Here is a 22,999-nt window from a genome sequence, read left to right on the forward strand (position 1 = left end):
GGGGAGGTGAATGGAGTGTCAAGGTCCTATTCTAATTCTGTGATCTTATGAATAACCAAAAACCATAGAACAGCATCCTGTATTAAACACTTTAGATCTTAGTCCCACTGTGCAACAGTAAAAAAGTGAACTAGCTTAGTAGGTATGAGAAGCTTCCACACAAATAATTGTACTTTGGTCTTTGTGCATTTCAACTGAACGATGGGTCTACATTACCATTCTGATAGTAATCCTTCAATATTTCTACATCTGAACTTAAAAAGGCCTATGACTGACCTATGCCAGACTCTAATGGATTCCACCTAAGAAGAAAAAAATCATCATGCCAGGTGAGCTAATAATAGTACTTGTTGGGTAACAGGGAAGCGTAGATAGGGAAGACATAAAGAAAAGGGCAAAAATACTATCTCTCCCCTCTTAACTCCCACCCTCCACACCTGCCTCCATAAAATATGAATGTCCAACATGTCCATGAAGAGTTTTTCAGTAGGTCTAAGCTGCTTCTAAGGAGGACAGTACAGCTACAGGGGAAAAAAAACTGCATATCCAAATCATCCAGTAGTCACTTATTTTTTATTTAACTTTGGGGAAAGTGGAGCGGGGATAGCATACATTTTATTTTTACAATATTTAACAATCACTTTTATTCAGGGTGGGGTTTTGTGGGGCGTTTTTTTTTTTTTGTATTTTTTGTTATATACTTGCAGAAAAATAGCAAGTACAGTTTGACAGTAGTACAACAACCTGTGCCCAAAACACTGACAAGAAATACAGAGAGTAAAGCTCAAGGAATTGCTTACCAATATTTCGAGAGGTAACAGATAGTGTATGGATCGAGACTGCATAAAAAACGTACTGCTGGTTGGATATCTGAGGTAAATGATGTTCAATCAAGGATGCTACTTGTATCATTTTGCCCATAAATCAGTTAATAATTTTATGCATATTATACCAAATGCTCCTAAAAAGTAATTTGCTAAAAAGGTTTTAAAAAAAAAAGAGGAAGTGGAAAAATCAGTGGTGAAACATTTTTCTTAAACAGTAATCAGTTTATTCTAATGAACCTGGTCAGGATATACTTCCCCACCAATATTTTGGGATAAATTTAGAAGCTATTTTGTTGGGATGGTGGGGGTAAGAAAAGGAGTGACTTTTTAAAAATTGCATGCACAATGAATTTTGTTTTTAGTAAGATAGTCCATTTCTTTCCTGATTGTTTTTTTTTAAATGTCACCATAAAGGATAGTGCAAATTCAAGGGATCAACAATTAAGAGGCACAGTCTCTGTTCTGGAATTCATAAGGTACTTGTAATAAACGTTCAAATAGTAATCACACTTCACATGCTAAAAACTTCCTAGCATCTAAATACATACAAGAGCTGTGCAGGGCATAGACTTCCAGTAAAGCCAGACACTGGTTAATCCATCAGTCTTATGGCAGATGGTCATACAGCAATCCTCTTTCGTAGATCTGGGCAAGGTAAAGAGTATAAGTTAGAGCAGCGAGTCTGACTTGGTATCAGAAAGGCAAAATACAAGATGAGCCATGAGGAGCACCATATACGTGAGGAAAAAGGTTATCAGGGTCACAAAAAAAACCCCACCACAAAGGTCACAATTTTCATTCTCTTCCATCTTCCTTTTTTTTTCAAGTATTCCTAGGCCAAGCTCAGACTTTCCTTCTGTTAGCCTGCCCCCTTCTGCACTGACTGTAAACCAAATACAAAATGCCCTGCAAAACAAAGTCTTAACATGACTAGGAATCAGGACAGGTCACTGAAGCATTCTTACTTCACTAGTTATAAAAGTATTTTACTACCAACATAGTTTTCAAAAGGATACAAGTCATAAAATTGGCTAACTACAGTTAAGTACAATATCCAGGAGTTCTAAAAACAGGGTTCATTTCTTTTCTACCATGAAGAGAAAAACATCATATATTTTTGCTAATGAGTTTTTATAAAATTTACCTCTAGTGCTCACATAAGCCAAACATTCATAATACCCCTTGGTGTTTGTTTGTTTTTTAGTTGTGTGTGGTTTTTTTTGTTTGTTTTTTAAAAAGAGGGCTGAACAGTGAAAACAAGTAGAAATAAATCTTTAAAAGGTGGAAATAGTTCCATCATGTAATTCAAATTTCCTCAACGGGTTCCCTTCTTGATTTGTGTCAGAACATGGAAGCAAAACAAAATTCAAATCAAGAAATCAGGAGGGAGCCCAAGCAGTTTGCTTTGCTAAAACACATAAAGCAGATGCATTCAACATTGAAATGGGCGTTTTATGGCTACAATGAAACCCAAAGTGATGAGAGGGACAAACAGCAAACAGAATGGTTCTGGATGGGATGTTAAATACAAAGAACATTGCTATTACCCTTCTTCCCCTCCCTGCTTAGAGTATGTTGACCTAAGTCTCATAAATAATTAATTTGTTATTGTTCCCAGAGATTAAGTGCATATCATATGTAAAATGAACTGTACTGTGTGGTCTTAACCATCTGAATATAACACATTCACAGTGAGCTCCTGATAGTGACATTAAAAAAAAAACTCCTTTATAAAATTAATGCATGATTTTAAAAAAGGTCTGACAAAATTATATCGCATAATACTGGCTAGCACTGGTCAGTAATCTAGAGATTTTAGAAACCATTACATTTTAATTTGGCCTGTATACGCTGAAGGAGGACCCAATCATTTTCCTACGAAAAGCACTTTGGCACCTATTTACTATCTGTGTGTGTGTGTGTGTGTGTGTGTGTGTGTTAGCAAGAATATGCCAAGGATTATTTTAAATCTTGGAATTATTTTTGAAAATAATTTTAGCATTGTCATGTGTGTTTTGCTAGGCCGTGCTACCTACATCAATATTGGTTACCTCTAAATTCATTGCATATTTGAAGTTATAAGCTTAACTTGTTATCCCTGATATTTTTTTAGCCGTAATATCTGAAATCTGTGTCTAGAATGTATAACTTATTCTAGGATAATCTTTTACACATCACAGACATCAAATATTACTCTGACAAGATGGCACCAAGCAAAAGTGTACCTAGTTATAAGTCTCAAAGCAGAGAGTGAGGAATTCTGGGTAATGAAGCTTCCTGAGGTGATCCTTGAAACAGTGATACAGAATGCACTGCATCCTGTTGGATGAAAGAAAATACACTAAGACTGTACATACATAAATAGGAAAAAGTCTATTTAAAAAAATTAATAAGAAAACTAAGAGCTTTCCAGTGTCACAGCTCACTTAAAAAACACTTTAAAAAAAATCATGCTTTACATTTTCAAATATTCCTCAGACACAGCAAACCTAAATAGTATTTAAGTAAAATAAGTATATGTATTATTTTGGGAACTGGAGGTAAGATGAAGCTTTAAACTAAAAACAAGGAGAAGGGGACGGGAGGTGGGGAAATGATATTAAGGTTTCCATTTCAAAAAACAGCACTTTTTTTAAAACATGAGCTAGCACAAGAAAAGGCTTACAACACTGCTTTAGGAATGGCCACTTCCTGTTGGCACAAAGCATAGCTTACCCTTTTGTTTTTTTAAATAACACAGTGAATTTGTAATACGTCTTTACAAAACATGGATTGATTTATTATTCAAATTTTGTTAGTGTTTTCAATCATAATTTAGCAACCGTGGAACTGAGGTATACCTTGTTGAGGGAGGTTAAAGTAATGCTTGGAAGCCTCTTTACTATATCCCACTTTGATGACTGTTTATGTACACAGAACAGCAGCACACTAAACATTCACAAGCTGTGTCATATTGGCATTACAATAGTCATTGATATAAACACAACAGCAAATGCAATAAAAACAAGTTACCCTTTTTAAAATCTGAAATGAAAAGTTTTTGATTTAAAAAAAATAGCAGTAGTTCATTTAAGGAATTAGTGTCTTCCGACAGACATTAAGAAATTCGATGTCAGTTTTTAAATGCTTGATTGACAGGTCCATATGATCCAGAGAGGGCCACATTCTTCATTTATGTCTGAAAAGTCTCTTGACAGAGTTTGCCTCTTCGCTCGGTCATATGTCCTTCAGGTCTATGTGGGGAACACAGCAGGGCTTCTGGATCCACATTTGAAGAGAGGGACTCCTTCCCAGCATTCCCGAAAGACTCCCCACTCTGTTTCACACAGAAAACATTTTAAACTGTAAGCAGTCTCATTAGCTTAGCAGCTCCAGCTCTGAGTCCTGTTTCTCAGTGTGAACAAGCAATGTAATTATCATAGACTGGATTCTTTGGGAGGAAAGTCAACGTTTGTCACCATAGTGACCACAGTCACAATGTCCTCTGTTGTGATAATATTTGTTAGTCTTTGCATTTGAATAATCCTTTCCCCTACACAGCCTGCTGATAACCTGGCTTCTGCATCGTGATCCCAACATTCTTCTATTGTTTCACAAAGCATTGCCATTCCCTTTAAAAAAAAAAAAAGGAAAAGAAAAAAGATTCAATGTCATTTTCCTAATCTCAATCCAAGATTTGACTTGTCAGTCAATGCATTTTATTGAGTCTGTACCACAGAAGTGCCACTAAATATTGACTCCATCTATGGAACCAAATGATCAGGAACAGTTTTTTTAACTTCCAAAACTGACCTGGGAGGGAGACATCAAGAGCAAAGAAACTCCCCTCAGTCATCCAGATTCAGAGCTTGGGAAGAAGGCTCTTATGATGCCGTACCTCAGCTAGACACAAAATAAAAACCAGAGATGGCTGACCATTGAACCCTATACAACCCAGGATCAAAACTCAAATTTAAGTCTCCTTGCAAAGGAACTTTTAGATCTGTGTGGTGTGGTAGGCCCTACCTCCCAAGCACAATACTGCATAAAAACCATTCAAGAAAGAAACTTGGGGCAGCTAGGCAGTGCAGTGAATAGTATACTGGTCCTAGAGTCAGGAGGACCTGTGTTCAAATCAGGCCTCAAACACTAAACATGTACTAGCTGTGTGACCTTGGGCAAATAACTTAACCCCAACTGCCCTAACTCTGCCCCTCCAAAAAAAAAGAAAAGAAAGAAACTTATTTTTCCCTTTTCTAAAGAGACTTACAAGACAACCACAGTATCACAGTATTAAGCTCTTATAGTTTCTACAGGTCCATTCCAGCCACTTGGTTGCCAATACTCCATTACTGATGATACATATGGAAATCACTTTTACAAAATAGTCCTTTCTCATAAGTGTTCTCAAATAAAAGTCTTGGGAAAAAAGATTTTATTGAAATTTCAAGTCAATTTCACTTCAGAAACTTACAGCATGTTTCTGCCAACACTCCCTTAAAATAGGTCTCTTTTTTTTATGCACGACAACTTCCTGCATATCTTCAAGGGATGGATGCTGGCCAATTTCCTCTTCAAATGGCAACATGTACTCATCCACGGGACCTGCAATTTTTTAAATAAGGTTATTTTAAGTCATGCTGACTTCCATAAAAAATGGTACAAACTTTTAACACATTCTGTATCATCCTTTTAACTGTTACAAGGAACTCCTTCAGTGACAAGAGATAATTACACGAGAAGTAGGCAAACAACCAGCTCTCTTTCACAAGGACCGTAACATCAATTAAACAGAATGAAATATCTGTTATATACATTAGGCTTCTATCATGTATCTTAGGTGCTGGGAGAGACAGAGAGTTTAGGTTAAGACACCGTCCCTGAATAAAATTCAGCATCTAGTGTGTGTTAACTTAGACTTCAGAGATCTGCAACTGACTCAATCCATCATCAGGCCCCTACTTGAAATATGTCTAGTTTGATAGGACAACCGATATGGTCTTGGTAGAATCTGTGGTCATCTCAATACTAGGATCACATATCAGACTAAGATTTTAACAGAAGACATAGATAACTACATTACAAGTTGTATTATGTAATTAAATGCATTTGAGCAGTACAAATAAAGTGTTACGTGAGGTATAGGCAAAGGAGATTTTAAAAAATCCAAGAAGGTTTCATAAAAGGAGTAGCATTTTAATTATGCTTTCAAGCAGGGGTTCTTAACCATGGGTCCAGGAATTTGCTTTTTTCTTTTTTGAATACTTTGATAAATACATTTCAGTATAATTGGTTTCTTTTGTAATCCTATGTGCTTTATTTTATGCATTTAAAAATATTCTTTCAAAAAGAGGGTCCAAAGACTTCAACAGACCACCAAAGAAGTTCATGACCAAAAAAGAATTCCTTTTTAAAAGGATAAACAGGAATAAATCATGTGAGAGAGAAAAGAAGAAAAGAAAAACCAAGACATAGGGAGAAGCATTAGTAAAAGCAGAGAAATAAAGAGAAATTCAGGACATGTATAAGCGACTATGAGATAAGGGAAAAACTATGAGTGAAGGCTAGAAGTATAGGGTGATTGTGGTAGGCCTTAAAAGTTAGGTAAAGAATACAAACCTAATTCAAAATGTATGAAGGACTCAGTTTTTTTTAATAGAGGGGTGACATTATTATATCTTTGCATAATGAAGATTTGTGTCATGCTGACTTATTTGGAGTAGGAAGATAGTGGAGATGAAAAGACCTCTTAAGAGGTTATTACAGTGCTCTGAATGGATGGCACACACTAGGATGGTAGCAATATGAAGAGGGAAGAAATATTACAGAATCATCAAGTTTTGGTAAAAAAAAAATCTAAACACAAGAAATAAAAGAAAATCAAGATAGTCAGGATTCAAACCTCTACTTCTTAACCCTCACACAAAACCTTACAAAATACACACACACACACACACACACATTCAAAAACCACCTCAATTACATCTTTTATGTGCTTTTTTAAAAGCAAAGAAACTATTTTTGACTACTATTTTTAACCAATAGTAAATATTCAATAACAAGCCTACAGGTACTCTGAAACAAACAGTATTATTCATTCTGGATCACTATTTGTTAAGATCTTGCAATATAATGACCATGAGTAATCTAAATAACCAAAATCTTGTACACATATTTGGACATACATCTAATCTGAGAAGTTTAAATATATGCAAAGTTGATATTATCACAGAATCTCACGTGGTAAAAAGGAATTTAAAAAGTCATCTAATTCTAACTAAATCTTAGCAGTACCAAGTATGACCTTGCAAAAGACTTGTCTAGGACTCAGTTTCTTTATCTGTAAGGTTGCTTCTGTTCTAAAGCCCATGAAATCACTTCACTGCTGAAACATCAGACTACATTTACATCTAGCTGGGCAATAAAGCCTTTATTTGTTTGCATAGCTATTTTCCCATACTAAAAGATTCAGTGTGGAGAGTATTATCATATCTATTGAGATACATTAATAATGGATGAGGAAAAGCAGATATTCTGAGAAAGCAATGGAGGTAACTAAATCTAGCACTCTCAAAGGGATCTCTGAACTCAACATTTCCTAAGTTTGTAATCTACAATGCATCTGGCAATCCATCTAGGCCTGTCCAACCAATGTGACTCTTAAATCTTCCTAAAAATCTGTCACAGGGTTTACTCCATGGCTTTCCTCACTCTCTCTTCACATTGGACAGGGGTCACAAGGTGAGCAGCCTACTTTCTCTGTCATACAATTCCCTAATAACATCCTTTACACCTGTTCTTGGAAGTTCCTTAGGGTTACATGTTGTGGTCTGCTCACCCATACCATGTTCTTTTCCATTTCCCGTCTATGTGACACTCATCTTTAGCACTTTGAAGGCAGTGATGGTATAGGTCTCATTTCCATATAATAAAGGCAAAATGTTTTTATTTTAAACATGGGCCTTTGTGGTTATGGGAAGCCTTGGGTCAGTAATAGGGTTTTACAGTTCCCCAAAATAAATAAATGAATGGAGCATTTAATTGTTTACTAAGCACTCACTCTGCTGTGCTAAGCTCTGGGGATATAAATAGAAAAGTGAAAAAATCCCTGCTCTCAAGGAGCTCACATTCAAATAGGGAAGACAAGATGTACAGAAGATTCAGCTGCAAATCAGATGGAAAATCCCATAATTCTTAGGGTAGCAGCAAAGCAAATGTCATTAAATGTCATTAAAATAAAACAAAATGAAATCATATCAGTTTCTGATGCTGAACCATTTAACAATGCCAAAACCCTGAAAGACAAGAACCATTTTTATACATCAATAGATACAGCTGGCACCAGCAGGAACAGCTGCCAGGCTGAATCTCCACCAGGGTTGCTTCCCAGGCTGATGGTTAAGGGTACCTCCCTGGAAGCAGTGTCATTCCCAAGGCTCCTACATTCAGAATACTGAGCTGTCTCATCCTACTGTTCAATTCTGGGCCCCCAGTTCACTGTCCATTTGGAGTATTTATCACAGATTTACATACTACTGGACAAACCTTTTAGTAACATCCATTCAGATACGTGTTGAAATCTGTGCAACAGACTTTCTTCAATACTTGGCCTTTCCCATGTGGATAGATGGGCCAAACATCTTTGCACATCTCTTCCACCAGGTCCTGAACTATCCTTGAGTTTAATGCAACCAAAATAATGTTATCTGCTTCTCCCCTCCCTCATTCCCCCCCCCCAAAAAAAAAGGCATCTAGAGGACCTCATTTTTCACAGGAAATGCCTTCTCTACCTGGCTTCTGAGCTGGATCTTCTCCAATAGAGTGGCAAATATTTTCGGTGAGCACACACTGATCTTGTTTTATGCTTCTCCTGATGTTTATTATTTAGAAAGTCATTGAAAAAGGTTATTTCTATTGTTATGTCTTCCAAGGGAATGAAATCTTGTGTAAAACAACTATGGGGTAAAATGCTTTTTCACCATCAACAAATATAATAAGCACAATGGGATCTTATATTCTTTTAGGCAACTGTGAGATGGCAAAGAACCTGTCCATCACTGAAGATAATTTAGACATTCACAATATGTACAGGACACGGCAATGAAAAACATCCCAAAGAAAAAGAACAGCAAGAAAGCAAGATGCCTGTGTGATGAGACTTTACAAATAGCTGAGGAGAGAAAGAAAGTGAAAGGGAAAGGAGAAAGGGAAAGATATTACCAACTGAATGCAGAATTCTAGAGAAGGGGTAGGAGAGATAAATAGGTTTTCTTAAATGCGCAATGCAAAGTAAAAAGAGAACAAGAGAATGAGAAAGATAGATCTCTTCAAGAAAATTGGAGATATCAAGGGAACATTTCATGCAAAAAAAAATTAGTACGATAAAAGACAAAAATGGAAAGGACTTAACAGAAGCAGAAGAGGTAACAAAAAATATACAGAAGAACTACAGAATTAAGATCTTAATATCACTGATAATCATGACTGTGTACTTACTGATCTAGAATCAGACATCCTGGAGAATGAATTCAAAAGAACCTAAGAAAGCACTGCTAACAATATACAGCTACTAGAAGTGATGGAATTCCTCTTGAGCTATTTCAAACCCTAAAAGGTGATATTGTTAAAATGCTGCACTCAATATGCCAGTAAATTTGGAAAACTCAACAGAGGCCACTGGACTGGAAGAGATTAGTTTATATCCCAATCCTAAAGAAGGACAATGCAAATGGGTGTTGAAATTACCAAACAACTGCATTCATCTCACACACTAACAAGGTTATGCTTAAGATTCTACAAACTAGGCTTCAGCAATATGTGAAATGAGAATTATCAGAAGTGCAGGCTAGTTTTCAGAGAGGCAGAGGAACTAGAGACCAAATTGCCAACATTTGCTAAATTTGGAGAAAGCAAGGGAGTTTCAGAAAAACATTTACTTCTGCTTCACTGACTACAGTAAAGCCTTTGACTGTGTTAATCACAACAAAATGTGGCAAGTCCTCAAAGAGATGAGAGTACCAGATCATCTTACTGGTCTCCTGAGGAACTGGTATGTAGGTCAAGAAACAAGAATTAGAACTGAAAAGGGGATACCTGATTGGTTTAAAATAAGGAAAGAAGTACAACAAGACTGAAAATCATCACCTTAATATTTAACTTATATCAAGAGTACATCATGCAAAATGCCAGGCTATACGAATCAAAAGCCAGAATTAAGGTTGCTGGGAGAAATGTCAGCAATTTCAGATATGCAGACACCACCACTCTGATGGCAAAAAGAGAAGAATTAAGAAGTCTCTTGGTGGGAGAGTGTGAAAGCTAAGATCGTAGCAACTGGTCCCATCCTTCCTAGCAGGGAAAGGCAGAAAAAAATTGAAGCAGTGTCAAACTTTATATTTTTGGGTTCAAAGATCAATGTTGACTGAAATTAGGATGCTCCTTGTAAGGAAAGCTAAAGTAAATCTGAACAGTATACTAAAAAAAGTAGCGACATCACTTTGCCAAGTATTATCTAAGCTATGGTTTTTCCAGTAGAAATTTATAATTGTGAGAGTCAGATCCTGAGGAAAGCTGAGCACTCCAGAACTGATGCTTCTGAACTCTGGTGCTGGAGAAGACTTTTGAGAGTCCCTTGGACAACAAGATCAAATCAGTCAATACTTAAAGAAATTAACTCAGACTATTCATTGGAAGGACAAATACAGAAGATGAAGGTCAAATACTTTGGCCACAAAATGAGAAGTCGGGATTTACTGGAAAAGACCCTGATGGTGGGAAAGACTGAAGGCAAAAGAAGGGGATAGCAGAGGCTGAGATGCATAGTGTCATGGAAGTAACAAACATGAGCTTTGAAAGACTTCAGGAGATAGTGGAGGAAAGAAGGACATAGTATGCTATAGTACATGGGGCCACAAAGAGTCAGAAACAACTAAACAACTGAACAATTTGTTCCTTATTAATTCCTCATCAAGATAACTTTTATTTAATCTTCAGATGACTCTAACAAAGACCTTACAGGGACAGGAGAGTAGGCACACAGGTTAGGAGCTATTCTTTCAATTACTTTATAAATAAGGTCTGAGAATTTTTTTCCACACTTTTGGTATTGTCCTCTCCTTTAGACAGCTTTTAAATCGGTCCCTCAATGCCCTCATACTTGTATCACCACCAGCACAGGTCTCTCTTATACACACTTGATACATTTTAGCTGTGCTTCCTTACTGGTTCTCTTTAGCGTTATTCCTACTTCTTCTGTAATAACCAGAGGCTGACATTAAGGTCCAAGCATGGTAGTTCCATTATTCCTGAGAGAGAAAAGGGTTTACTATAATAGCTTTTACAAATCTTTCCCATTTTTCTTCTGTTTGCAATTCTCTTGGGATTACTTTAATTAGTTGGATATTTTATCAAGTTTTTTTACATTGGTCTTATTCTCAGTTGCTTGTTCATAATCACATTCTTCATGGGACTTTATAGGCAAATTTATATTCTCATCCAGTGTCACCTTTGGGAATCACCTCTCTCCCTCTGGTAGGTCAAATGCTTACTAAAGCATTTTCTGGGTCCTTTTGACTTCCTTTTTGTAGTAATTCATTCACAGTGGTCTAACTTCTGCATAAATTATTATAGTTCTTGCCAATGTTAATTTCTGTTCTTTACTTCTCATTTTTTTTACTTTCAGTAGCTTGTTTAAATAATACAAAGCTGAATCTTCCTAATTGTATGCAATCTTTTAGTTACTATTCTTTATTCTTGCTAACTTAAAAATTCTCCTCTTATCTCTGACCAGCCAATAGTCTGATTGCACAGAGAGCTGACTTAGGATTCTGCATTCTATCTTTTTCCTGTATATTTAAATGTAATCAATTCCATTATCTGTGGTATTATTTGGTGCTTGCCACATCCAATGCTTACCAATTTTTTTTTTCAGTCTTTATCATATAGAAGCATGAGACTTCTCTCTGATCTAGAAGTCTTCAGTCTTCTGTTTCTTTCACCTGATCCATATATGTCCATTTATTTCTCATCATCCTCACATTTCCTACTTTTGTACATAAGTTACCAAGAATCAATGTGTATATAAATTTGATTTAATAGAATTTCTCTACCACTTAGTACTGAGCAACCATATTGGTACATAAGATGTAATTTTTTTTATCAGTATTGTGACAAATATTGACCGACTATCTTGGAACTTTTGGGTCCATTATAAAACTCATTCCATCAACTCTTGTCTTTGCTTTGCAAGGCGTACCTATGAGTCATCATTCCTTTAACTGAAACCTCCTTCTTTCTTCTGCTTTCAGCTATATAAAAAATGTCAAGATGGATATGTTTCTGCTCCTCCAGCAATATATCTACTTGTTGGTCAAGAAACAAGAATTTTGCATGTAGCATACTTAATTAAAGAGTACAAATTAAAGTTTGTTGATGATGAAAAAAACTAGTGATTTTCAGAACCCTGTGTCTCCTTTCTAATCATTCTGATATTGTCACTGCAGAAGCAAAATGCCAGCCATTTCATTTTTCTTTGTTTCAGAGGTTGTCACATCCAAAAAGAAGCTTAATCACCAGGTGGCCAACCTCCTGGTGATGTGCCTCTCCAAGACTCTCCAAGCCTCAGTCTGTTAGTCTGTAACCAAGGCCATAGCTGAAGACTTTCCAGCATGCTATAATGTGCTAGTGTCAGTGCTCTGCTGGAATGGCCTTCAAGAACACACAGTCACTTCCACTACACAAGAAAGCATCAGAGTAGACTATTTAAGTTACATATTTACACTGCTGAAGCATCAGGAAAATATTTAAAATTGAGGTGTACAAAAAAACATTAAAACAGTTTTAGAAAGTGCTTCAAATGGCAGCAAAAGTAAAGTAAACAGTACAACTTCTAGTCTGGATCCTTTAACCAACATGAACATTTCTCTTACTGGTTAGGTCTGAAGAGGCTTTTGCTACAGAAGTTTCTAGGTATAAGATTTCTGTGACCTTTAAGATATCTGGATATGTGTAAAGATCTCAGCGTAATGGAGATCTAATATATGTTCAATTTAGCTAAGTATACATAGAAAAAAGATAGATGTCTAGTTAGGAGAAACAAATATGGATAGTTACCCTGGAGACAGCTCAAGAAACTAGGCACCTTCAAGATATTGAAGGATTTCTAGCTCATATGCCATAGCCAAAATAAACAACAGGCCTCAAATGCAATACTGTTAAATTTGCTTTCTTTCTGTTCCTCAACATTTTATCTTGTCTTCCTATTTTTGCACTGGTCATCCCCATACCTGGAATGTATTGGCCACCTTCCAAACCTCTGCTTCATGTCCTCTTTAAGATGTAGCTCAGACACTATCTTCTGCATGAAGACTGGATTCCTTATCTCCTAACTGCTAGGCCACTCATTCCCAAACTACCATATATTTAATTTCTCCCTGCTCTCATATTTCACAGACACACAGAGACACACACATGTGTGTATGTATATGGATATATCTATATGTCCATATCTATGTATCTATAGACATACACAGACACATGTCTATAGATACATAGATACAGACATATCTATGTATCTGTGTTTATGTTTATGATTCAAGCATGTTGGTGTCCTGCCTATAATCCCTGCCCTGAGGAAGGCTGAGACTGGTGGATCATTTGAACTCAGGAGCTCTAAACACCAATGTACTATGTTGATTGGGTATCCACACTACGTCCAGCTTCAATGTGGTAATTACATCCAGTCCCTGGAAGCAGAGGACCACCAGGATGCCTAAGAAAGGGTGAACCAGCCCAGGTAACAAATGGAACAGATGGAGCTTCTGTGGCAATCAACCCAGTGAGTGGCCACTTCTAGCTTGGACAAGATAGGGAGACCGAGGCTCCAAAAAGCCAAAAAAGAAAAAAACAACTTTTATATTTATGATACACATACATATACATGTATATGTATATATAAAGCATGTGTACACACACATCTATATACACACATACATATATGGTATATATTACATACACTGTCTCTCCCATTAGAATTTCATTCTTTGGACTTGTATCCTCAGCTCCTAACACAATGTCTGTCTGGGGCTTAATCAATACTTGATTGATTTCTCCTTAGAACCCAAAAGCAATCTTTAACATACCACCAGGACCCTATATCTGACAAGAGCAATTGCAAAGGAAATATCTTACAAATCAGTGCCTTCGGAACACAGCTTCCTAGGCCATGTACTAACAATGACTTTAGATTTTAAATACCTACATTATGACTTCAAGAACAAGTTCAGGGGCAGCCAGGTGTAAGAGTAAGAGTAAGAGCACCAGCCCCTGTGTCGGGATGACCTGGGGATCAAATCCGGGCTCACTCAGCACCACACCCAGAAATAACTGGCCGTGTAACCTTGAGCAAGTTACTTAACCCCAATTGCTTAAAAAAAAAAAAAGAACACGTTCAACAAACATTTAAAAGCATTTACTAAGCATTGACTCTGTGCTAGCCACTGTTGTAGGCACTCAGTATGCAAAGACAGAAATTGAACAGTCCTTGACCTCAAGAAGCTTAAATTCCAAGGGGAGACAATATTAAAACTGGCAAGTAGTAATAAAGTGAATATTATATCAAAGTTTAGTTAGTTGGGCCACATACTTTATACTACCTTCTTTAAAAAGACAAAGAGGCAGCTAGGTAGTGCAGTGAATAGAGCACCGGCCCTGGAGTTGGGAGGGCCTGACTTCAAATTTGGCCTCAGACACTTAACACTAGCATTGTGCCCTTGAGCAAGTCACTTGACCCCAATTGCCCTGCCTTCCTCCCTCCAAAAAGTAAAAAAACAAAACAAAACCAGACAGACAAAACTTTTGCTTACCATCTGCAGCAGTGCAGCGGGAGGCAAGTTCCCATAGGACTAATCCCATGGCATACATATCTATTCTCAAAAATGCATCCCTTTGAAAGTTAATAGCACCCTCTAAAACTTCTGGAGCCATATACCTTCGGGTACCAACCTGGAAAAGATGTTGAAAACAAATAGCTTTTATTCATTAATGTTTTTGAACTTTACTATTAACTTCATGATTGGTCAAGAACTCCTAAAATTATGTTCTCTTTCAATGAATTTCTGATCCTCTCAGTCTCCTAGAAAGGAAGTATGGGATAAGATGAAAGAATATTGGTTTGAAGTCAAGAGGGTCTATGTTTAGATCTCAACACAAATACTTACTTTTCTATGTAACTATAGGCCAGCACCTAACCTCTTCACCTCAGTTTGCACTGCTTCAAAATGGGGGTAACAATACATACACTAAGTTCTACTGACAAAGCTTAGCTCCTTCCCTTCCCTAAAGAATGAGAGGGGCCTATAGGAAAGGAATGTATGCTGTCAGAAGAAGTAGATGTGTCAATAGGTTTTGATGAGCCATAGTGGGTCTTGTTTTACGTTTTTAATTCTTTTTAATATTTATTACAAGAAAAAGCTCATTGGCAGGGGTAGAAGGGACAAATTTGGAAATGAATGTGATATTAAAAAACAGACATTAATAAAAACAAAAGCAACAATAACATCTTTTGTCTTTTTTCATAGTAAAGTATTCTATAAAGCCATAAAATATTAAACAAATGTAAACTATTGGTGTTTTCCTTATCCTGATATTGGGTAGAGAAAGGCCTGCTACTCAGTATAGAACTGAGAAAAATAGAATGCTTTAACTTTAAAATCCCAGTAACAAGTTCTTCACTGGAAAGTCTTCAGGAGAAATATGATTGTTTTCCAAAAGCATAAAAACAGCTGCAATATACAAATAATACATTTAGTTTATGAAAAGTTGAATAAAAGGCATTATTTTTAGATACCTAGTTCATCATCCAAAAAAATCCATTAAAACAAAGCCCAAATTATAAAGCATACCATTCCAATTTTATTTAGTAGAAGAGGGTCAATAATGGAGATACTCTAATGACTTAAGTATCCCTATTCATTTTTTAAAAAAAATTTTTTTAAGATGAGCATTTGCCTTCTGTCCTTCCTACTTGCTTCCCCTCTTCCAATAAGAAAGCAAAAAAAACAAGACCCCTGTTGCAAAAACTAATTCCTGTTTTGTCCATGTAAAAAAAGTCTCAATTTGTACTAGTGAATTTGTTAACCTCTTTATCAGGTGATGGGCAGCCTGTTTCATCAAGTTCTTTATCCTTACAATACTACTTTTGTGTGTTCTGCTGGTTCTACTCATTTCATTCTATATTACTTTACATTTCATGTCTGAAACCATCCCCTTCATCATTTCTTATAGCACAATAGTGTTATCATCACATTCATATTGTTTAGCCATTCTCCAACTGATGGGCACCTCTTCCATGACCAATTCTTCCCCACTGTATGTGGTTCCTTTTTTTCTTTCTTTGATCTCTTTGGAGTAGAATGCAGAGCTTAATAGTTCTGGGGTCACAGTTCAAAACTGCTTTCCAAGATGACTAAACCAATTCACAGCTCTACCATTTAATGAATTACTATATGTTTTCCCACAGCCCCTCCAAAATGTGATTTTTTCACCAATTTTGACAATCTGAGAGTGTGAGATGGAATGTCAGAGACGTTTTATTTGCATTTCTTTAATTATTAGCGATTTAGAGTAATTTTTCACAATTCTATTGTGAGAGCAGAGATTCTTTCTCTGAAAAGTGCTTGTGCATATTCTTTAATTGACCATTAATCAACTGGGGAATGATTTATTCTTATAAATTTGAATCAGTTCTCCATCCATCTTAGAAGTAAAGCTTTTATCAGAGAAACTTGCTACAAAGTTTGTTTTTTTCCCCACTTACTGCTTCTCTTCCAATTTTTGCTTTGGTTTTGTTTGTGCAAAAACTTTTTTTATTATATAATCAAAATTATCCATTTTACCTTCTGTGACCCTCTATATCTCTTGTTTGATTATGAATTCTCCCCTGTGCATTGATTTGACAGGTTAATTTCCTGGATCATCTAAATTGTTTATGATGTCACTCAATGTCCTTTTGCAGCTTATCTTGGTATACTGGGGGATACTGGTCTAGAAGTAGTTACTGCCTTCCAATTTCCCCAACAGTATTTGTGCAGTGGTGAGCTCCTGCTCCAACAACTAGGATGTTTATGTTGATCAAATACTAGCCTATTATGTTTGTTTGCTTTTGTACATTGTGTATGTGATTAATTGTACTCATCAACCTCTCTGTGTCTTAACTGGTACTTAACACAGTGCCTGGCATATAGTAGGAACTTAATAAATGTTTGTTGATTGAATGAATGATTAACTAGGACCAAATTTATTGATGATTAATGCTTTGTATTAATCTGAGATCTCATGCAGGAAAACTGCTGAAAAAGGAAGGGAGGGTTTGGGATTTTTTTTAATAAAGATAAATTGGAAATTATCTTCCTCTGTCAAGTTTTAAATAAAAGATAAATTCTCATCTAACTGAATGGATATGCTTAAACCATTCAAGGATTGCAACAACTGTATACCACAGAATTTAAAAGGGGCAAGGCTTGAGAAAGCTTACTGCACGACCTTTTAAGTACATTCATCTTATTCTAAAGACTAATAAAAAAACAACTTTTTAAGGCCATTGAAAAAAAGATACATAGTTCCTAAGGCATCTTACATGACAAAAACAATGGATAGCCAGTTTGTGTAATTATTTTTAAAAATATTTTGTCATTCTTCTCACCTGTCCATGGGTATCACCTGCCGACTTCCCTGCCTCAAATTTTAATGCCAAACCAAAGTCAGCAATACAAGCCGTAAGATTGTTTTTCAACAACACATTTTTGCTTTTGATGTCCCTTTAAAATAAAAAGAGAGGCAAGTTACTTGAAATAAGTTAAAACAAGTCATCTGACTATAAAAGAAATAGGAGCATCAAACATAAAATTAGAAAATACAAAATTTACAGAGATGAAATAAAAACCTGAAAACAAGTAACAAGTTAATTATAAATTCCTATTCGCAAACTGACTAATTAAATGAAAGCATTCCTTAAAGTAGTTTTGTAATGAGAATCAAAGAGTCTAAGTCCCAAAACACTTGTACTGCCCTGTGTACATTTTTTCTCTCACTCTCCATCTCCAAACTCCTGGGTTAGAATAAGTATATTCTTACAATTACTATGTTCCTGGTTCCCATTCAAATGTACACGCATGTAAACAACCAACAATCATGACTGGGGGAAAGATTAGAAATAGTTATAGTAAACTCATTTTGGGTCTCTCCAATATTTCAAGAGACTCCCTACTATGGTCACTCTTGCCTTCTTTTTCCCTAAGTTTTTAATTCCAAGTTGCAGTTGTCTGCGAATTTTTATTTTATTTTATTCACAAACTACGGTAAGTTCTAGCTGGCTTTATCAACTCAGGAATCTTAAAAAGCTCTAGTAAATAAATTAAGCACCAAATTAATTCCCTTTGAGTTCCCTAATCTCAAAAAGCTATTCTGAGTCTAAAAGGAGGGAGACTAAACTAAATAACCTCTGACATATCTTGGGTTTACAACTCATTGTACCTCTAGTCCTCTAGTTACATGCATCTCTATACAAGTACACAAAGTACGATATGGAGGAAAGTCACATATGAAAGAAATAGAAATATATACAGATGAGAGAAAAGAAATACACACAAACACACATGTTCCCAGGTGATGTCCTCCAGAGATAAACTCCTTGAAGAGCTTAATGGAGTGAAGGAGGTGCTATTATGAAGTATCAAATGGGATAGCGGGACAGTAAGAAGAAATGAAATGGGCGTGGAGTCAAGATGGAGGAGTAGAAGCAGGTCCTCCACACAGCTCTGGCTTCCACCTTCCCCAATTCATGTGAAAGGAGACTATGAACAAACTTTGGAGCTACAGAACCCACAAAATGACACAGAGAAGCTAACATCCCACTGAGGACAGCCCAGCAGGATGGCAGGAATCTGCCAGCACAGCGCTCTGGGAGCCAAGCTCCACACCGAGGCTTTAGCTGCAGGGCGGGCCTGACCAGCTGCTGGCTGGAGGGACTCCAGATGACCAGCAGCCGTGGCCGTTTCCAGAATAATCAACACATAGATGCTAAGGACAAAGTGAGAGGTCAGCGCAGTGTACATTTTGGGACTGTGTCGGCTTTTGCCGCCAGGGCGAGAAGAGACTGAGGAGCCACGGCTGTGCGGCCACCTCCATGTGGCAGCTTCAGCTCCTGGCCTGCACAGTGTAGGGGGACTAGTCTGAGGGGTATTTGCTCTTGCTTTAACCTGCTTGGATTTGGATTGCGGTCTAGGGTGGAGGTCCTGGGGTGTGTGTCCATCTTGCCAGAGCATGTGGAGGCTTCAGCAAGGGCACCCAACTAATACCTCTGGCAGCTGAGAAAACCCCAGAATTTGGCATGAAGCTCCGTTGTCTGGTAGCAGAGACCTACTGTGGCAAAAAGCCCAAAAGTCAAGTAATTGAGGGGCAACAGGATCCGGCAAAGGAAACAAAACAAACAGAAGAACCCAACATTAGACTCCTATTTTGGGGATAAAAAGGAGCAAAGCATCGAACAGGAGGAAGACAGTGAAGTCAGAACTCCTGCACCAAAAGCTTCAAAGGAAAATATGAGCTGTTTACAGGCCATAGAGGGCCTTAAGAAGTGGATAAGAGAAGTGGAAGAAAAATTGGGAAAAGAAATGAGAACAATGGAAGAAAATTACAAAATGAGAGTCAACAGCCTGACTGAGGAAAACCAAACCTTAAAAAACAGACTAACTCAAATGGCAAAAGAGGCTCAAAAAGGCAATGAGGAGAAGAATGCCTTAAAAAGCCCAATTTGCAAGATGGAAAAAGAATCTCAAAAGCTCAATGAGGAGACTCATTCCTTCAAAATTAGACTGGAACAAATGGAAGCTAATGACTTTATGACAAATCAAAATGCTGTTAAACAGATCCAAACAAATGAAAGAATAGAAGGCAAAGTGAAATATCTCATTGGAAAAACCACTTAACTGGAAAATAGATCCAGGAGAGATAATTTAAAAACTATTGGACTACCTGAAAGCCATGATCAAAGAAAGAACCTAGAAATCATCCTCCAAGAAATCCTCAAGGAAAACTGCCCTGATGTTTTAGAACCAGAGGGCAAAATAGAGGTTGAAAGAATCCACCGATCACCTCCTGAAAAAGATCCCAAAAAGAAAACTCCTAGGAATATTATAGCCAGGTTCCAGAATTCCCAGATCAAGGAGAGACACAATTTGAATATTGTAGAAACACAATCAGGCTAACCCAGAATCTGGCAGCTTTTTTTTTTTTTAAGCAATCGGGGTTAAGTAACTTGCTCAAGGTTACACGGTCAGTTATTTCTGGGTGTGGTGCTGAGTATCTGAGCCCGGATTTGATCCAGGTCATCCCGACACTGGACCCGGTGCTCTTACTCGCTGTGCTACCTTTCTGCCCCAGATCTAGCAACTTCTACACTGAGGGATCGAAGGGCTTGGAATGTGGTATTCTGGAGGTCAAAGGCGCTGGGATTAAAACCAAGAGTCACATACCCAGCAAAACTGAGTATCATGTTTCAAGGGAAAATATGGTCATTCAGTGGAATAGAGGACTTTCAAGCATTCTTGCTGAAAAAAACAGAGTTGAATAGAAAATTTGACATTCAGATACAAGAAGCATGGGAAGGTAAACAGGGAAAAGAAATCATAAGGAACTTATCAAAGTTGAACTATTAACATTCCTACATGGAAAAACAATAATTGTACTGATGAAACTTTCCTCAGTATGAAAATAGTTGAAGGGAATATAAATAAATAAATACACACACACACACACACACACACATATGAGAGGGTATATGGGCACATGAATACATATGTGAATCTGTGTATATATGTTTACAGGTATACAAAGATTGAGGGCACAGGACCAATTTAATATGAAGGTATGATACTTAAATGGTGAAATTAAGAGGTGAGAGGAATATAATGAGAGGAGATGGAGAGAGACAGAATGGGGTAAACTATCTCATACAGAAGAGGCAAGGGAAATGGTTATAATGGAGGGGAAGAATAGGAAGGCAAAAGGGAATGGGTCAACCTTATTCTCATTGAATTTGGCTTGGGGAGGGAATGAAATACACACTAAATAGGGTATCTCACCCTCTGGGAGAATAGAGGGGTAAGGGGATGAGAGGGGAATGATGGAAGGGAGGGCAGGCTGGGGGGGAGGGAAGTTGGAAGCACCCACTTTTGAAAAGGTATGGGATCAATGAAGAGAATAGAACAAGTGGGAGGTGGGATAGGAGGGAGGGAAATATAGTCAGTCTTTTACAATATATCTACTATGTTAATGTTTTGCATTAGCTACACATGTACAACCTATACTGTACTGCTTATCTTCCCAGTAAGGGTGGTGACAAGGGAGGAAGGGAATGAATCTGGAATTCAAAGTTTTAAAATGAAATGTTTAAATATATATACTATTGTTAATACTATTTTACATGTAATTGGTAAATAAGATATACAGGCACTGGGGCATAGAGATCCACCATGCCATACTGGAAAGTCGAAAAGGATAAGGGAGAAAATATGGGAGAGAGCAGATTGGAGGAGGGGATATCCTGTGGGACTGCTATTTTGGGGCTGTTAGGTAGGGGAAAAATGGGGAGAAAATTTGTAATTCAAAATCTGGCAGAAATGAATGATGTAAATCAGAAGTTAATAAATCATTTGAAAAATGATAAAAAAAAAAAGAAGAAATGAAATGCTACAGAATACACATCTATGGTAGCATAGGAGAGGATTGTATATATAAAACTGTAAAGCACCTCAAAGGTTATCCAGTTCAAACACCTTCACTTTAAAGAAGAACAAACTAAGGCCCAGAGAGGTTAAGTGACTTGCCCAAGATCACACAGGTTTTAAGCATCAAAGGCAGGAGGATTTGAACTCAGGCCTTTCCAAATACTTTTATTTTAACTTGGCACAAGTGTAAATAAGACAATGCCTGCTTGTCTTATTTACAAAGAAAACGAAAGAAAAGAAAAAGAAAAAAATCATCCAAATTGAACATCATATTTGAAGACAAGTTAACTGTTTCACATGGAATAGGAATATTTTTCAAGTCAAAGTGTTCTTTCTTTTCTGAAAAGTGTTTGTTATAGAGTCAGTGTTTTTCTTGACTCTTGACAAGAGAAATGTTTATAATGTTTTTAAATGTTTTCAGATTACTGGGAAATTAATTAGAAGTGTTTACAATCACCTGTCTTAAATTTATATCATTAATCCTAATTTATACTTTTTAAGCTAAATTATCAATTTCTCTCATCTTTCTTCCTTTTTTTGACAAAGCAAATACATCGTAATTTATCTAATTTCTGAAAGAAAGGTTAGGAATAAGAAAGTGAAATTCACTAACAATGTTAATATATAGTTTATTCAAGAAACTTTTTAACAGAATTGAGAACCAACTTCAAAAAGCAAATATAAATCAACTACTTCCTATAATACCACTTGCAAAATCTGGAAAAAGTACATTTTATCTAAAGGCGAAGTTTAACTTTATTAAAAGGCTCTAAGCTACTTAAGTATAATATATAGTGGCAGCTAGTTGGCGCAGTGAATATAGCACCAGCCCTGGAGTCAGGAGGCCCTGAGTTCAAATCCAGCCTGAGAAACTTGATACTTATTAGCTGTGTAACCTCGGGCAAGTCACTTAACCCCAAATGCCTTGCCTTCCCCCTTAAAACAAAATCAAAAACAATAAAAGAATAACATACAGATTTATCTACCTGTGTGATATGGCAGGTTTGTGACCATCTTTTAAACCAGGTATATCCTCATGTAAATATGCCAATCCTCTGGCCATAGTTTCAGCAATATGGCACAATTCATTCCAAGAGACCACATTAGCCTTAAGAAAATCAGTCAATGAACCCTAAAAAGGGAAAAAATAAAAATATTTAATTTACTTTATATAAGAGATATACCAATATGGAGATTAATTCATGATCTCATCAGTGTGGATAATCCCTTCATTTGTACAAACCTCCCCCTTCCCCATCCCCAAGCTTCTTGCTTGATTTTGTGATACCAGTGCAATCCCCAGGCTATTTCCATCTGTTCTTTCTCTTTCTATGATATAATGAAAATATTCTTTTTTTTTTCCCTTGAGAAGTAGGAAAAGGGGAGCACCTGGTAAATCATTTTAACAAA

The 22,999-nt window shown here is 36.8% G+C and overlaps 1 protein-coding gene across 4 annotated transcripts in view; it reads right to left on the reverse strand.

The window, feature by feature from the left end:
* Nucleotides 1-554: 554 nt before the first annotated feature.
* The window catches only part of ACVR2A (activin A receptor type 2A), a 152,923-nt gene continuing 130,478 nt past the window's right edge, over nucleotides 555-22,999 (reverse strand). For all 4 annotated transcript variants that reach the window (XM_069066743.1, XM_069066741.1, XM_069066740.1 and 1 more), the window contains 5 exons: nucleotides 22,576-22,721; nucleotides 17,506-17,620; nucleotides 14,669-14,807; nucleotides 5,281-5,411; nucleotides 555-4,438 (listed from right to left, as the gene is read on the reverse strand). In XM_069066743.1, the coding sequence (XP_068922844.1) occupies nucleotides 4,244-4,438; nucleotides 5,281-5,411; nucleotides 14,669-14,807; nucleotides 17,506-17,620; nucleotides 22,576-22,721 (726 nt within the window). In that variant the 3' untranslated portion in view covers nucleotides 555-4,243. The remainder of the gene's footprint in view (nucleotides 4,439-5,280; nucleotides 5,412-14,668; nucleotides 14,808-17,505; nucleotides 17,621-22,575; nucleotides 22,722-22,999) is intronic.

This window comes from Petaurus breviceps, unplaced genomic scaffold (assembly GCF_028583685.1).
Source record: "Petaurus breviceps papuanus isolate PSGF00001 unplaced genomic scaffold, PetGlider_PUasm1.0 90723, whole genome shotgun sequence".
In the NCBI taxonomy this organism is placed as follows: domain Eukaryota; kingdom Metazoa; phylum Chordata; class Mammalia; order Diprotodontia; family Petauridae; genus Petaurus; species Petaurus breviceps.